Source organism: Clupea harengus, chromosome 12 (assembly GCF_900700415.2).
Source record: "Clupea harengus chromosome 12, Ch_v2.0.2, whole genome shotgun sequence".
Classification (NCBI taxonomy): Eukaryota; Metazoa; Chordata; class Actinopteri; order Clupeiformes; family Clupeidae; genus Clupea; species Clupea harengus.
The window spans coordinates 1,722,697-1,740,200 of record NC_045163.1 but is presented as its reverse complement, the minus strand read 5'-3'; the positions used below and the strand labels follow the sequence as shown (position 1 = coordinate 1,740,200).

The 17,504-nt window shown below is 44.1% G+C and overlaps 1 protein-coding gene across 8 annotated transcripts in view; it reads right to left on the bottom strand.

The window, feature by feature from the left end:
* The window catches only part of mapk10 (mitogen-activated protein kinase 10), a 49,119-nt gene that overhangs the window by 10,562 nt on the left and 21,053 nt on the right, over window positions 1-17,504 (bottom strand). For 6 of the 8 annotated variants that reach the window (XM_012840284.2, XM_031577166.1, XM_031577173.2 and 3 more), the window contains exons 4-8: window positions 10,354-10,483; window positions 9,250-9,308; window positions 6,401-6,539; window positions 6,136-6,301; window positions 5,228-5,299 (exon numbers count right to left, since the gene is read on the bottom strand). In XM_012840284.2, the coding sequence (XP_012695738.1) occupies window positions 5,228-5,299; window positions 6,136-6,301; window positions 6,401-6,539; window positions 9,250-9,308; window positions 10,354-10,483 (566 nt within the window). Of the gene's footprint in view, window positions 1-2,772; window positions 2,845-5,227; window positions 5,300-6,135; window positions 6,302-6,400; window positions 6,540-9,249; window positions 9,309-10,353; window positions 10,484-17,504 lie in introns of all 8 variants that reach the window. The other 2 variants (XM_031577168.2, XM_031577167.1) reach the window with 1 other exon arrangement.

Here is a 17,504-nt window from a genome sequence, read left to right as displayed (position 1 = left end):
TCACAGCATTAGAGGCACACTTAGCACTCATAGCCATCACAGCATTAGAGGCACACTTAGCACTCATAGCCATCACAGCATTAGAGGCACACTTAGCACTCATAGCCATCACAGCATTAGAGGCACACCACACTTAGCACTCATAGCCATCACAGCATTAGAGGCACACCACACTTAGCACTCATAGCATCACAGCATTAGAGGCACACCACACTTAGCACTCATAGCATCACAGCATTAGAGGCACACTTAGCACTCATAGCATCACAGCATTAGAGGCACACTTAGCACTCATAGCATCACAGCATTAGAGGACACCACACTTAGCACTCATAGCCATCACAGCATTAGAGGACATACAGGAAGCGTTTGGGGAGGGTTGGCCCTAACAGAACACATCGGGGTCATTCCATGTGGAATCAACAGAGGCCTCCCAACTAGTGTGCCACATTTTAAGCCTGAAACTTATTTAGTATCTACCTAAAGCATTCTAAAACAAGTCATTACTTTTGAACTATCAGACTAGGGTTGCTAGAAAGAACTATAACTATAGAACTATATGCTATTCTATACTATATACTGTATAAGTATTATACACCAAAATGTAAAAGATCTGATGTGCTTCAGCACAAATATGCAACTGTAGGCCAACTATTTTAGAAATGAAAAGGCACCTAATAGTGCAGAATAATTCCCGAAAATGTCAAGCAGCTAGCATTAACTTTTGTCCAGTAGAATTAGGGCTACAACCTCTTTTTAAAGTCTCCATGTCTCAGAAATTAAAAAAGAAAAGCTGAAAGGTTTGCACACGAGTTGATGGGTTCAATTTACATAAAGTATGAAGCAAATACAAAATGGTCAGTTGGCAAAATGTTCTAAAATCTGTTGATTTGACATGGAACCCACTACCCATTGCATGTCAGAGCTGATACTGATTCTGTTCAATACTTGGATAGTGTGGGACTCATCAGGCTTGGCTCCACATCATACATCATGATGAGCACAGCCCAGGCAGAAGGTCAGAGAATGTTATCAGACTAATAGAGCAAATGGAACACACACACACACACACACACACAGACACACAGACACACAGACACACAGACACACACACACACACACACACACATACACACACACACACACACACACTCACTCACATAAACAATTCATCAAACTAAACCAGCACAATGTTTATCCTCTTCCCGGGGATACGCCTTTGATTTTAGGGAAGATTTGTCACACATTCGGCCATTCAATTATCGGGCAATGAATAGCATTGGGGCCACGAACAAGGTCATGTAAACAACCGAATCAGGACTGGACAGCAGCTCTGTTTGCCAACTTGTGCTTGTCAACAAACACAGTGGCGGTCTCGGCATTGGCAAATCTACATTATTCATATTCACAGCTTGCGATAGATACCAAGTGAAGCAGAAATGGCTGTGCAGAAAGCAACATGCTCAATTTCCCCTCCATTTCAGAGGCTCTATTTGTCACTTGATAATCAGGTGGAGCCCATAAAGCAGCATCTAAGCACAGGTCCTGGTGACCTATTTCCCACTCTCATTACCAGCGGGCCGACCCAGGTGAGCCCACGACCAGCGGGGAGAAATGGGCCGCGTCCAGGACGCCACTTCTCTCCCTGCCTCATTTGCAATGCTAATGCTGGAGCTGTGGAGAGAGACTGCGACTGGGAAAAGAGGCCTTTTAAAAGCAGCTTTTGTGATGAAGTTTCAGGCTTCACGCCTTTTAAGAAATCTCCCAGAGTTCTTAGGGAGCCTCCGACAATGTGTGCCATTAAAGGTGCTGCCCCCGGTGCTCGTAACGGCACAGTTCTGCTGGTGGAACAGATTTTGATTGCACCTCTGCTCCCAAATATGTCCTAATTAACACCTGAAATATAGTATGCTTTTTAAAATGAGTGCCATCTCCCAGGTGATGGTTATGAGAAAAAATACGCATTCATGAGATCTTTTGCACACTTTGCCATGTTCCAATCTGCACTGAGCATTCCAAAGACACCACAGAGATGACTTTAAATTGCTTCCTATGATCACACAAGCCGGTCCATTACAGTTAACTTGGGTGTTGTTAAATCACAGAGCCCATAGTCGTGATTCGAGTCAGTCAAATGAGATTGCAGATGGCAGAGTTTAGATTAAAAGGAGTCAATAGAAATCTCACAGAGATGCTTAGCAACAAAGAGAGTGAAAACATGAGGTGGGGGGTGGAGCTGAGGTAGCCTAGCTACCCTTGGGGCGTCATGTGACAAGCCCCCCACCCCCCAAACCACCAGCCCCAAACATATTCTCACAGTGGGGTGCCAGTTCAAACGGACGCCAGGGCATCCCAGAACTCATTACCTCATCCTCACGGAACGCCATTTCCCCCTCCTTTGTCTTTGGGAAAACCACTCAATGCAGAAAAAAAGACACAGAAAAACAGCATCCGGGACCACAGTCTTCCACAGCGCTATTCATCTCCACGTTTGGAGGAGGTTCATCCTCTTAACTAAACGGCCAGTGGCTTTTCTTACTATGGGCTTCAAAGTGTCTTTGAGGAAGGAGAAAAAATCACATCATGTAAATGCAGACATATTTCATTGTATTGAGTATTGTAGCAAAAAAAACTGCTATGACTTATAAATATTTTCCTTTCCAGTGGGGTAAAAAAAAAAAAAATGTCAGGCTCAACATTACCAGAGTGACAGCATAGATGAGGATGATGTCACTGATTGCTTGGGAATGCCAGTTCAGGTGGCAAGGATACGGTCGGTGCCTGGAAACAGCACAGTTCCTCTTATCACCTCCCCAAAGATGCAGCCCACAGACCACATGTCCACTGCAACCACAGCCACAGAGTGTGTTGACATCACACACACACACACACACATTACTGTGCGTGCATGTACTCACACATACAGGAAGCACCTTCCATACATGTACCATTACACATGTCCCCCAGATACACACACACACACACACACACACACACACACACACACACACACACACACACACACACACACACACACACACACACACACACACACACACACAAACACACGCACAGAAACATCACATTCACACAAACATACTCAGAAATGCCCATGAGCATCACCCATGTGAACACAGCACACATAGGGCATAGGCGTCACATCCGTGGGCGTCATGACGACGTCATTGTTACAGATATAACTGAACAAGTCTGCCTAATTCAATGAGTCACTAGCCAGCATCCTGTTATTACACTGCACCCTACTTTCTTATGATTAGACATCCCTCCCTTCTGTAGACCTGCTCACTATTCAGAGCCTAGAACATTCGTTATTTTAAAGTTATTCATTCCCTGCACTTCAAAGATTGCATTATTTGTACTGTGATGGCTGGCAGAATTGAACTAAAATGAAATAGTATTACATTACAGTTATAATAATGAACCCTCAGTTCACATTGGAACCCAACAACAGCTCAGGAACCAGATGAAATCATTTCACCTATAATGGTCACCTGAATGAGTGGCTGTGTGCCTCTGTCTTAACAGGAGAAATGTTCTGTTGTGTAGTGTTCCACTCAGTTCAGAGTATTCTTATTACATTTGGTCTCCTGGCAACCTTACAGACTGAAAAAAACCAAGGCCATTGCTGAGTCAATACTTCATTACAGAGCCGGGCTCAACAGAACAATCTCTTCTCCACAGAGAGAGTGTAGCAAGGAAGCCCCATAGACATGCTAGTAAGTCACAGGGCAAGACAATGGAGTTAAAGAGTACAGAGTTATGGAGGATTAATGACTCTAAGGTTTTAAACAGATGGCTCATTGACATCCAATTTTTGTTAACTAGTCCTTAAGAAGCGCACAATAAGCCATGTTAGTCCAGAGATCAATGTATTAAGTGCTGAGATGCAATGAATAGGAAGGACTAGACAGAGAGCAGGTAGACAAATAAAGGTTCTCGCTCTAGTTCCTTAATGAACTAATCACTCTTTGTTCCAGTTGGCTTTCTGTCTTTAGTAATGGGACTGCCGGTGCAATCAACACAAGCCATAAAGATAACTAGACTATGGGGACATGAACCACATACAGACAGAGTCTTCCAGTGTCCGTGTTTAGTTTGCATGTAATACTGATGTATCAGGACAGATCGTCTTCAACCACTTTCATGGGAGTCATCCATATGTGAATTCATGGATGGGATTTTTTTTCCAGTTTACTAGAAAAGTTTCAGATGTTTTCACCAAACCTTCAACTAACCGGTTCCCAAATTCAGAGTAAATGAATGCACAGGTAATGATGACTGATGGAGAGGGGAGAACTTGTTTACTGTTCCCCGCTCCCTCATCCTCAGAGGTCTGCTAGTCTAATTAAGGGCACATGCTGTTCCACGGGGAGGAGGGAGCCATCTACCCTCACTGTGAAGTGCTACCTGGGGCTCATGGTTCATGACCTGGGCATGTGTGGGTGTGCACGCCAGGAGAGGGGCTCTGGGCATCCCAATTAGATGACTCATAAATATTCAGATGAGAGGAGAGATGCTCGGTGTCAACAGGGAGCCGGAAATTAGCCTGAAAGCGTGGGAGTCATCCATCGCATCGCCTGATTGTTTAACCAAACAGGGGAGAGCCTGGGCTTCACCACGACTGTGTGGATGTGTACAGCTGTGCACGCCCAGCCTAGTGATAGAACTGCACGACGTTTAGATGGAACAAGAAATCTGCAGTTGGGTTCACAGTTTATGAGCCGCTATATCACGAACCCATAAACTGCAGATATCACATGATCACATGAGGGTCTGTAACCAACATACTACTGAGCAAGAATTATGCGTATTTGAAACCACCTTTGAATGAACCTACAACGAAGTGAGCAGCAAAGCAACAAGGTTAGGTGAGATTAGTGTGCATACAGGCTGTAAGAGACTCAAGGTTAGGTGAGATTAGTGTACATACAGGCTCTAAGAGACTCAAGACAAGGGTTAGACAGAGCCCTCCTAGTGTGCAATATAAGCCCAAGATGGAAGAGAAATGGAAAGAAATGCTAGGGCCACGGTGAACGGTGAAGAATGAATTATGTCCAAACTATTGTATATGTTTATATGTCCAGAGCAATGGGCATTCTGATACATGAATGTGCACCGAATGTTTAGTGTATGTGTAGTGTCTCTTTAAAATGTACAAACTCAAATCAATGGCTTATACTGCGGTCAGTCATCAGAGCAAGGATACAGTCCCGACCAGGGAAGAGGATTTTGTGGCGCACCATTTCTCCCATAATGCACCCTACTGACCAAATATCCACTGCGGGCATAGAGAGGAAAGAAGAGGGAGGGAGAGCAGAGGTTAGCATCAGCGAGACAGGGACATTTACTGACAAGAGAGAGAGAGAGAGAGAGAGAGAGAGAGAGAGAGAGAGAAAGGGCAGATAAGGAGTCTTTAGACAGCAATGGTTATTCAAAGCCAGAATTAGTTCCAGTGAGACTGTGCAAACATGCAGACAAATGACTACTCCACCGATCAAAGGCAGAACTGTGGAAGCCCTTAAGGGGACATGACAGGTGGCAGGAAATCTATAGCCCCCTGCCGCCTTCCTGCCACCGGCGAGCCCCGGCTGGACCTTTGTCCAGTGTATTAACTGAGCAGTGGTTGACTAGCATGTAGCAGCGGAGGTTAGCATGCAGACGTGTGGGCATGAGTCTAAGTGGGCGTAGCAGTCACACTGCTGTCCTGCTGCCTCATTGCCAAGGCTTTATTCATACACTAGTTTACACAACGCCTTGCAATAGCACTAAAGAGATTGTGAGGTGGCCTGGCCCTCGGCACTCTGGGAAAGGAAACAAGTGCCAGTTGTTCAGCTCTGAGGTGTGGTTCAGGTTTAATACGATCTTCAATGATGATGTATATGTATCCACACTCCAGGGTCCTTAAAATAACCCTTAGCTCTGTGGTGGGTTTAATGAGAATTTTCAAAATGGTCCAGAATATTTATGCAAATCCTTGACATCTTGAAAATGAAACAAAGGCACATCAGCACGTATTATACAACTTCTGTTTCTGCAAAAGTATGCAGAAAAAACCTCTCAATGGACAGCAACAGAGACACACGACATAAGACCCAAGTAGATCTGCAGGCCTACCGTTCTCTTTGTAGCCCATACCCAGGATGACCTCTGGTGCTCTGTAGTAACGCGTCACCACATAGGGCGTCATCATAAAGCTCGTGCCCGCGGTCCTTGCCAGCCCAAAGTCCAGAATCTTCAGTGTGCAGTCAGACTTCACTACTATATTGCTAGGTTTCAGGTCCTATGGAGATGAATAGGGGAATGGGGAGAAATGAAAATAGATGTTTTGGTGTTTTTTTCTCCTTACAGCCCTCGTCCCCTTTGCCAAGTGGTGCCTTACCCTGTGTATGATGCCAGCTGAGTGAAGGTGCTTGATGCCACATAACATCTGGTAGAGCAGGTATGACATTCTCTCATGGTCGAGTTCCATCTGAATCACCTGGCACAGGTTGGCATCCATCAACTCCATACAGAGGTACCTGGCATAGACACGAGGAGAACAGTCACTGAGCAGTCCTGGTCACACAGCATGAGCAGACATCTAATCCAGCTGATGATCTAGCTTGTCTCATGGTGACCAATGCCCCTCGATCATATGAAGAGATATTTGGAACTCGCTGAAAGTGCTCAATCCTTTTTCATGACCTATGTCAGGATCCAGCTGATTAGTAGCATGCAGACACCAAATAGATCACATATTATTTTTCACAACTGATATAATTCTGTATGATTTTAATGGGCTTTGGGCTCTAAATAATAAAGAAATAATGTAATAAAAACACAGGTTCTTAATTATGCTTTGATGAGCTGTCCTATTAAATTGCTTCGAGACAAACAACTGAAGTCTTTTACATACAATCTTTAATGAAGAATAATTAATTGATAGCACAAACCACAATGGCCTCAAAACCATTAAAATTACCTCCTACATTAACAAAAACAGAAGCCTCATTGCAGATGCAAATCTTCCCTTTGTGAAGACAGTGTGACAGTGTCCTCATTGACTGATTATAGCCAGGCAACCCCAGATAGCAGAGAGGCAGCCATCTTATCCTGAGGTCCTGACAGACTATATTTATCACGCTGTAATAAGGACTCAGATTCACTTATATCACTAAGGGCTTTCTCATTCTCATCTGAAAGTCCATCATGTGCATCTGAACAGCAAGGACATGTCTAATACGCATACAGCTAGCAGGATGGTTTAACACAATTTCAAATATTTGCATTTTCTATGTCATGACAAGTGGAAACCTCCCACTTACTCAATGGTTATGTGTCCTCTAAGTGGCACTGAGATTATTCATCCTCACAGCCACTGATTCAATTAGTTGCACATCAATGTCTCATTAATAGACTGTCTCTTGACAACAAAGATTGGTTGGAATGTATATTGATATCAGAATAGAAAGCTTAGAACAAATTATTCCCCATCTCACAAAATTAGCTGTATCATTAAACATATGGGAAAATACAGTGGCAACTCATCTGTGGCATAACTTTATGTAGCATCGCAATTCAGTTTCTCTCTCTCTCTCTCTCTCTCTCTCTCTCTCTCTCTATTTCTCTCTTTATCTCTTTCTGTTTCTCAGCTGTCTCTTCTTAGTAACACTTGCTGCCTCTGAAACCCATGATTGATTCTTCTATTCCCAGCCATCCTCCTCCTGCATCTGTACCGGTGACAGCAAACACCTTGTGAGGGCGTATTGATGGTTTGTCTGAGCTATAAACACAAGCATGCACACACACACACACACACACACACACACACACACACACACACACACACACAACCAGTTCACTCACACCTAGAGACACACCTCCTGGCATACAGTTTCACCCCAAGGGTCGACCCAACCCACACACAATGCTGTATCTGGAAGTGTTGTTGTGCACACAGCATTGATCATGCACACGGCAGGTGCACACTCCCAAGTTCCTCAGCTCATCAGCTTTGGGACTAATAGACAGAGTCAAATGCATGGTAAAGGGTTCCAACTGGGGGAGAAAAGAGCTCCAGTGAATTCTGCTATTTCACGGCCCAGTTGAAGTAGACCAGCCTGGGGGGACAGAGCCCATTTCTCTGCGGCATTTCACATTACTCACAAATCGGTCCCAAGAACATGAATTAATCATAGTACATAAGTGTGAGCAGAAGTCTTGAAGTTTACAACTGCAGATATCTTGGATGCAGTATGTACATAGATAAACACAGATACACAATGGTGACAATGACATTAGATTTAAGATTTAATATGATAACATGCAGCAGCCATACACTCATACACTTGCACTCAGATACACATTTACTCATACACATACACACTTAAGATATACACACATACACACTTAAACATATACACACATACACACATACACACTTACACACTTACACACATACACACATACACACTTACACACATACACACTTACACACATACACACATAGACACATACACACCTACACACATACACACTTACACACATACACACATACACACATACACACATAGACACATACACACTTACACACATACACACATACACACTTAAACATATACACACATACACACATACACACTTACACACATACACACTTGCACACATACACACTTACACACATACACACATACACACCTACACACATACACACTTACACACATACACACATACACACTTACACACATACACACTTACACACATACACACTTACACACATACACACTTACACACATACACACATACACACTTACACACTTACACACATACACACTTACACACATACACACTTACACACATACACACTTACACACATACACACATACACACTTACACACTTACACACATACACAACGGGATTAGGGTGTACAGTGAAGATGACTGACTTTTTGCTATTCTCATGTGGTTACATAACGTATCACTATAGATTAATGAGAGACGAGTCTGCATGATGAGGTTTTTTTTATAGCCATCAAGGACTCATGTGATAATACATGACCTAATTGTCAAAACTCCATTGTAATGCTTTTCCAGTCACCCTGTGTCATGTCCCTGAGCTCCTAAAAGCACGGAGGCATATCAGGGGCAGTGTGCTTGGAGCAGATCATAACAGCCACAAGAGCCTGATGCAGCAGTACAACTGAGATACTGTTAACTGAGATCTGAGCAATGGCAGAATGTTATACTCACACATCCTGAAAATCCTCTAAAGATTTCTGTGGTGTGAAGACATTTAATAAGCTGATTATCTGTAAAAGATGGAGAGAAAAGCAATAAGATTCATGTGAAGCAATGCTTATATTATTAAATGAAATGCATGCATATAATTTGAGACATACATCAGAATATCTACTGTGGTTCACAGAAAACCAATACTTTTGAACCTAATTCAACACACACACAAATCCACACATATACATGAATATGTGGACAAGCACTTGTGTAACCACGGCTTTAGTAAATATGTAATCTAAACTACATCTCAGCTAAACCCTAACAAGCCAAAAGCAGCAGCAGCAGCAACAGCATCACCCCCATCAACACTCAAGGCCAGCTCTGCTTCCCTCCACTCAGCTCACGACTGAACCTATTAACCATCCAGGCCAGCCAGAGAGAGATGAGGTGGGAGGGGGAGGAGAAAGAGAGAGAGAGAGTGAGGTAGAGAGGGAGAGAAAGAGATGAAGAGGGAGGGGGAGGAGAAAGAGAGAGAGAGAGTGAGGTAGAGATGGAGAGAGAGAGAGTGAGATAGAGAGTGAGAGAGAGAGTGAGATAGAGATGAGAGAGAGAGAGTGAGATAGAGATGAGAGAGAGAGAGTGAGATAGAGAGGGAGAGAGAGAGAGTGAGATAGAGAGGGAGAGAGAGAGAGAGAGGGGTGGGGAGAGATAAAAGGAGGACAGTGTAAAAGAAGAATGAAATGTTAAAGGGAGAAAGAAAAAATGAGGGGTGAATGAGAAGAAACTGAGGGAGAATGAGCCTGAAAAAAAGACAGAGAAGCCTAGGGGCAGACCTCCATGTATTCCCCCTTTGGACTCTCACTTGTTCTCAGTATTTCTCATTCTTACTTCTCATCCATGTCTCCAAACCTCCTCATCTCTATCATACTCTACTCCGTCTGCCTGGATATCCTATTTGTCCAGTGTTCTTGCACGTATACAATTTTCATGTAGTTTTAGAAGTAGTTTTCTAAATGCAATTTTTCCATAAGCTGTTGATGGTGCAAACCAATACGGTGTCATGGAGATTGCAGCTGGCTGATGCCTGATGGCTAATGTCATAGTCGATCAATCACTTACGTTTTTGTGATTGACACATTTCATAAGCACCAGTTCCCGGTAAGCCCGTTTGGCGTGTGTCTGGTTCTGGAAGGGTCTGCTGAGCTTCTTGATAGCCACATTTCTGTCCAGGACGGCGTCATAACCAGCACTGCAGAGAGGGGAGAGACAGGGTTAGAGATCACCGTGAGGAAACAGAGGACACTGAAACATCCCAAACTAAGCAGGGTGAGGTGCTCATGCCTCTGGCACAGAATGGAGGCACTCTTGCACACTCACCCCTTTGTCATGTATCCAATCCCAACTCAGAATTCTCTATGGTGGTTTTGTTCATTGTTTTTAATCGAGCATTGAGAACCAAAGCATCAGTTAATTTGCCCGTGTGGGTTTCTATGTGAGACAGTTTGGTGTGCTACATTTTGATAGGATTTACCTATCCTATTCATCTTTGTATGGAGAAGCTATCTGGTACGGTATAGTGTATAAATCTAGAACAAATGCATAATTTATATGCACCCATTGCTCAGAACAACATTTGTAGCATTTCCTCAGACCAAGCCAGAGAACCTCTCCGCTGTAAAACATGATTGCTAGCTCTCTGAGCTTCTACTGACTGATGAATGTTATTTTGTGATGGAGAGATACAGCTACCTGACTCATCATAAGACGTGCATTCTGGGGAGCCAGGAATAAGGATTGAGGGAGCACAGCATTTCTGCTTCACTAGAAGCTTCCATCCATCCCTCCCCCATCACTCTCCATCCCTCTCCCTCCCTCTCCCTCCCTCTCCCTCACTCTCCTCTCTCTCTCCATCCCTCTCCTCTCTCTCTCCCTCTCTCTCCATCCATCTCCTCTCTCTCTCCTCTCCCTCCCTCTCCCCTCTCTCTCTCTCTCTCCCTCCCTCTCCCCTCTCTCTCTCTCTCTCTCTCTCTCTCTCTCTCTCTCTCCCTCCATCTCCCTCGCTCTCCTCTCGCTCACACCACTCCTAATCGTTAAAGATTCAGCAGCACCAGCACAAACCACTCTAACATGCACCCCACTCTAGGTCACCATGTCTATACTGTACAGTATAAGCATCAGAGGATGGGACTGTGTGTGCATGTATGTATATACTGTATGTGTGTGTGTGTGTGTGTGTGTGAGAGAGAGAAAGAGGATTGAGGTGGGAGTGCTTCCGGCTGGATGTATTCTAGAGGAAGTTTCTTTAAGGCAGTACAAAGGTTCTGGGGGCGTTTTCCAGCCATGGTAAAGCAACACAGTTGAAATTATAGTGTGGCTGCTTGCGGAGGACAAGACACAGCAGCCGCCCTGAACACAAATCAAATCCCATCGCCCTGTAATCACATGATTACAGCTTGCACTCAACTTTTAATCAGCGCTTCAATTGACTCATTAGGGAGAAGAAAAGGGAGCTGTGACTCAACAACAACAGCAGCCATGAAACACAGGGAGACACAGCTGTGTCCCCAGCTCTACACACAAGCATCATGGGATAGTGAGAATTGCAGGCATGTACTGTGTGTGTGTGAGTGTATGTGTGTGTGTGTGTGAAAGAGTGAGAAAGAGAGAGAGAGAGAGCAAGAGAGAAAGAGAGGGAGACAGAGCATATAACTGCTCTCTGTCTGCAGTCATGTATCAAGAACATTCTAATGAAGGACATTTGACTTCAAAGTCAAGATGAAAGTCAAAACCCCACCTTCTTCTGCTATCGTCTCCTGTAGCTCTCCTGGGAAAAGCAGAGAGGCTACACTAACACACATCCTGGGGCCACGCCAGAGACAGGACTAGTCTAATTACACTGAAAGCTGATCCAGGAAGTCTGAGACAATATAACGTCTATTTCCATGATAAATGTGCCACAGATTCCCTCGAATATCATTTTAAGAATGCAAAATACACAAATTTAGCTATGTGCAAAACATCCATAAATCTTTTCCCTTGGCCAAACGCCTGAGTTGCATCCCTGTGCTTTAGCCTAGGGTTACCACTTTAAGCATTTATGAGTGATTTACAATTTTTGTGTGAAGTGCCTCTGAGCCTGTCAGAGTATATCATGTGTATGTGTGCGGAATCTGAACAGAAAGATCTGCTGTGGCCTGTGTTTATAGTGCAGGACTGGTTAGCAGTGGAAGTGGACTACTGAAGGCTTTGACAGTAGCTTAGGGGGCACCCAACAACATGTCGACTGCTGGATTAAATGGCAGCTGTTTTATAGAGCTGTAAAGGGCTAGGGCCACAGGCCAGTGAAACATGTCAACCCATATACCTAAAGCCCGTTAAACTCTCATCCAAAATGTCACCTGGAGAGTTTTTTGCTCACCATTACAAAGGTAACATGGGGTGCAAAATGCATTAAAAACGGTATTGTCTAAGAATGAAAGAACGTGGCTCCACTAATCAGAACAGCAGAAATACTATTAACAGCTTTTTTTTTTTGCGGGACTCCAAATATGGGGAAAGGCAGTGGCTACCAGAAACCAACATCATGTGTGGTGCCATGAGACATTAGCATATGGGATATGGGACACACGGTAAATGAAGTAGAATGCCATATAAACACTCCCAGGTATTCTGTATCAGACACCTGCCACATCTTAAAGCACACAAACAGAAACAGGGCTAAGTATCATTTCCCTCACGGGGGTTCTGTACTACAGATGGTACAAGGCTGTGAAGGGAAACATGTCTTGACTGGAGAGCCCTTGCTGTGTGAGGATAGCAAGAGGAGCCAGGCAGTGGGTGGGTGGGTGGGTGTGTGGGCGGAGCTAGCAGGTCAATCTGCAGCAGGTCTGAATGAAGGCCAGATGGCTTCTGCTGCTCTGTCAGAGACGGTCAGCTTCAGACACGCCAGCCAGGTGGGGCAGGTGAGGAAAAGCCCCACAATTGCATATGTGCACAGACACACTGATAAAAAGCATTGAGCACACACAAACGCACACACACATACTGCATATTGCCTACGAGCTGACATACACATTAAAAAAAACTCACTAGTCTGGCAAGGGGCCAGCTGATTCCAAATCACAAAGAGGCTAACTTTATGACATGAGCATTTATTCAAGACATCCACTGTTATCAAAATGACTGCTTGTGACAGTACCTTGGTTATTTTCCTCATAAAATGTACAGAATAAATCCAAAATCCTTCTCTCAGCTATTGTTTCATAAATATGAAATAATTTTGTAAGGACTACCGTTGAGTGGAAGGCTGGACCCAAGTGCATGACATGAGGCAAGCTACACCAGGGATGACTTAACTTACTAAGGCAAATAAACAGATACAAACAGGAAACCAGAATCTCAGGGAGAAGTCCATACAGTGTGGACCTAACACGACAACCATCAGACAATGAAAATTAAGCTTAAATACTGAGGACTAAAAAGAAAGAGGCGGGACCAATGATTCAATTACCAAGAACTAAGGAACCAGGAAGTAACTAAATTTGCATGAACAGCAACACAAGGATCAGAGGCAGAGACTGGGAAAACAAACAGCCCAAACCGTGAAACTAAGAAAAAACGAAAACTGTGACAGAGGAGGTGGTCGTGTTCAACGCTAGCAGGCCAGAGGCTGGCTGGCAGCTTGCAGTCTGGGAGGTTGACTGGGGGGCTAGCAGGTTGTAGGCTAGCAGACTCGGGTACTGGATTAGTCAGTAGGCTAAAAGGCCTGAGGCTAGCCAACTCAGAAGCTGGACCAGACTGGAAACTCAGCAGCAGGACAGGAAGGATGGCAGAAGAAAAAGATGTGGCAGGAGGAAAAAGGAAGGTGAGGAAAAAGCTTCCACCTACAAGCCTGGGGCCTCGCCTCCAGATGGTGGCCAGCAAATTAAACAAAGCGGGTTCCTCAGATATAAATGTGTCTTTGCATGCACAAAAATCAGTCCACGCAAAAGGCAGACAGTCCAGTAGCTTGTCGGCTGGGTCCTTGTTACGGTCTGATTGTTCTGTAACAACTGCTGTTGAGCAGAAGGATGCACCCATGGCAGTCCATACAGTGTGAACATAACACAATGACACACTTAAAAAAAATATGTCAGTTAAAAGTGTGGCCTGTCTGACATTTATTAATTTAATGATCAAATTGTAATATACAATACAATGATTTATTGATCAAATGTAAATAAAGCACATACAGGTGAAAGTACCCATACAAGGAATACGTTGCTGGTTTTGCAAGGGTGTCCATGGAAACAGCACTGCGCTCAGTTTCGTATTTTTGGCCGAAAGGACTGCAGTCTGTGTGAGATTTCTGTGAGGGATGATGTCATGTGCATCTGCCACAGTGTTGTAATGCACTGTGACAAACACTAAAACCTCACTGAAGAACCAGAAACCACTGAGAACAGCCAACATTTACACTCCCGTTCTCTTGGGCGGGACACGGAAAGTTCCACCCAGTTTGCCAGCAAGACAAGATAGAAACAAATAAACTGCCAGGCATGCGTACATGGGGTGACAGGGTGACATAAAATACCCTTGCATCTTAATTCATTTGACACTAGTTTCACGGCTATTCCTATTCCGCCAAATTCTACGTCCATGCTTCTGCACTAAAAATAAACTATGACTTCTGTCATCCCAGTTTATGAGGTTGTTCATTTGGCCATAATCACCATGCCCAGGCACAGACACACCGGCTGTAGCTGGAGTGGACAGATAACAGAAACTGGACCGCTCCTCACAGCTCGCACTGCAGGACTCTGACAGCATCCTCTTGTTTCACAGGCAAATGTTTCGACATTATATAACAGATTACATAATGCATGTTGATTTGGAGGATATCGCTTCGCGTTGCTGCATGGTCTGGTAAATAAATATGCATCTGATTGATTTGTCTTTATCCAAAACACGGAAAGCAAAACATTTGTATTTACTCAAACTGAAACCTGGCAGGTGGACAGTGCGATGAACTGAGCGCTTGGAGAGGAAACTAAAGGCTGTAAACAGAGTCGGCACCAGCTGCCGAGGGCTTTGTAGATTACGCACTGCAATGCATCTCTTTGCCTTCTAAATGAGAGATTATGGGCGGAAATCACTGTTTACTCTAACAGTGAAAAACTCTGAGGAGATTGTTTGTAAAGGTCTGGTGAACAGGTGCTTTTTGTTTACATCTCACAGTCCATAATAGGGATGGGTCATGATTTTCAAATATTTGAATAGTCGTTAAATTATCAAAAAATCACCATAAAACAACAGAGGAAGAACGTGTTACTACCAGGGGGTCAGGATGTGGATGTTAGCCTCAGCCAGTTAGCATCCAAATTGACCGCCATGGGTGCTCATTGCCGGCACAATTTCTATGAAAGGCCAATTAGGCTCCACATAACACATGACAACAGGCACTATAAGAATGGATTGGATTGGTGGATGTTGAAGACTGCCCGTGATGACACGAAAGCCATTTGGGAGCGCACATAGTTGGCTTGAAGTTTATATCCATGCTTTAATATTTTGCAGGACAAAAACTTAAAAAGTAGCTCAATTAAAATATAGCCTAAGACTATACACCCAGTGTGTAAGGTTTGCAGCATGTTGTCGTTCTGATGGCAAGCTAATTAAATCAAACCAAGTCAAAAGAAAAACTTACTGACAGAAGTGCAAAATCCTTAGGCTACATCCAGGTGAATTATAGTGCAATTAACAGCAGAGCATGATGGCATTTTCCAAAAAACACTGTCCTGGAATCAGCTCAATATCACAGAGAACTGCTGAAGCTGCTACTTCTATCTATACCCCACAATACCCAACAGTAATTAGAAAAATGAAAGTTCCATGCATTCAAAATCAAGACACAAGAATAATATTATTGATAGGTGCTAATGTAGGATGTTATTTAACATGATCTTATTACCTACCTATATATTACACCATAGCAGCATTTAATTATGTTGTTTTATTGCTTCCCATATAGTCTATATATAAGGCTAATATAATAGTAGGCTATGGGCCAAAAGCCATTAGCCTTGACACAAATCTCAGCAGCCAGCCTCCTTCATCGCTATCTAGGGTTGTCAACATGCACACATGGAGGCTCATGCCCTACACTAAACTCATGCGTGAACTGGTCATTCTCAAGCCGGGGACATCCACCAATCCACATACACAACATACAGTATACTTTTGTGGCCATCTGTAATGTGGCACCTAATTGGCTTATCATAGAAATGGTGTCTGAAGTAAGTACCCATGGGACGATATTTTTAAAGATGTCGGCGCTCATTTGGTACTTCCTAGGCTGAAGTGGCTAGCATAGCATGGGCCATTGAAATGAATGGGGGTGGCACTTCCTCACTCTCTCCAGTTCTATATCAATATCATACCTCCATGGTTACCACCAGGCACTGATAAAATGTGTGTGGCACTGTGAGATTAGATGCGACTGTACAACAGGTGAAACATGCAAAACTAAAGACTACTACAGCCGTCAAAAAGTTCTGTGTGGAACAAAAACAGGTTGCAGTGCAAACTCTGCCATGTAAAGCATTAATGGGTTTCTCTCTCTCTCTCTCTCTCTCTCTCTCTCTCTATCTGTGTGTCATACTTATCGAGTTAACATGACTGAAATCCATAAGGTCAGTGTCTGAAATCCGTTAGCCATACCCCCACCACCCACTGGTCGAATAATCGTTGAATAGTAGTCAACTAGCTCCAGTAATTATCGAATAGTATTTTTGCTTAAAATGCCCATCCCTAGTTCATAATAAATCCATATGGAATGCAGTGATATTATTACATGATACAATAATCCTGTATTTGGTTTTCAAACGATGAAAGCTATTCAGACCTGTCTGAGGGCATTAATACTGAGTTTCTGTCATAATAACAGATCTTGCCATGCCCCACCATGTGACCCTGGTGCTGGGGGAAGGAGGTAAATTAGATCAGGCCTGTCTGTGTGCCAGACTGGGTTTCAGCAGCCTGCAAATATGCCTGATCCCCTGCCTTAGCAGTCCTGTCCCTCTCTGCCTTCTCTACCAATTTACACAATCACTCAGGAGAGGGGGCAGCCAAGGGGAGAGGGAGGGCGCGAGAGGGAAGAGAGAGGGGGACGGGTGGGGTGGGGTGCAGAGGGAGAAGAGAGGGGGACGGGTGGGGTGGGGTGCAGATGGGGGAGAGAGGGGACGGGTGGGGTGGGGTGCAGATGGGGGAGAGAGGGGGACGGGTGGGGTGCA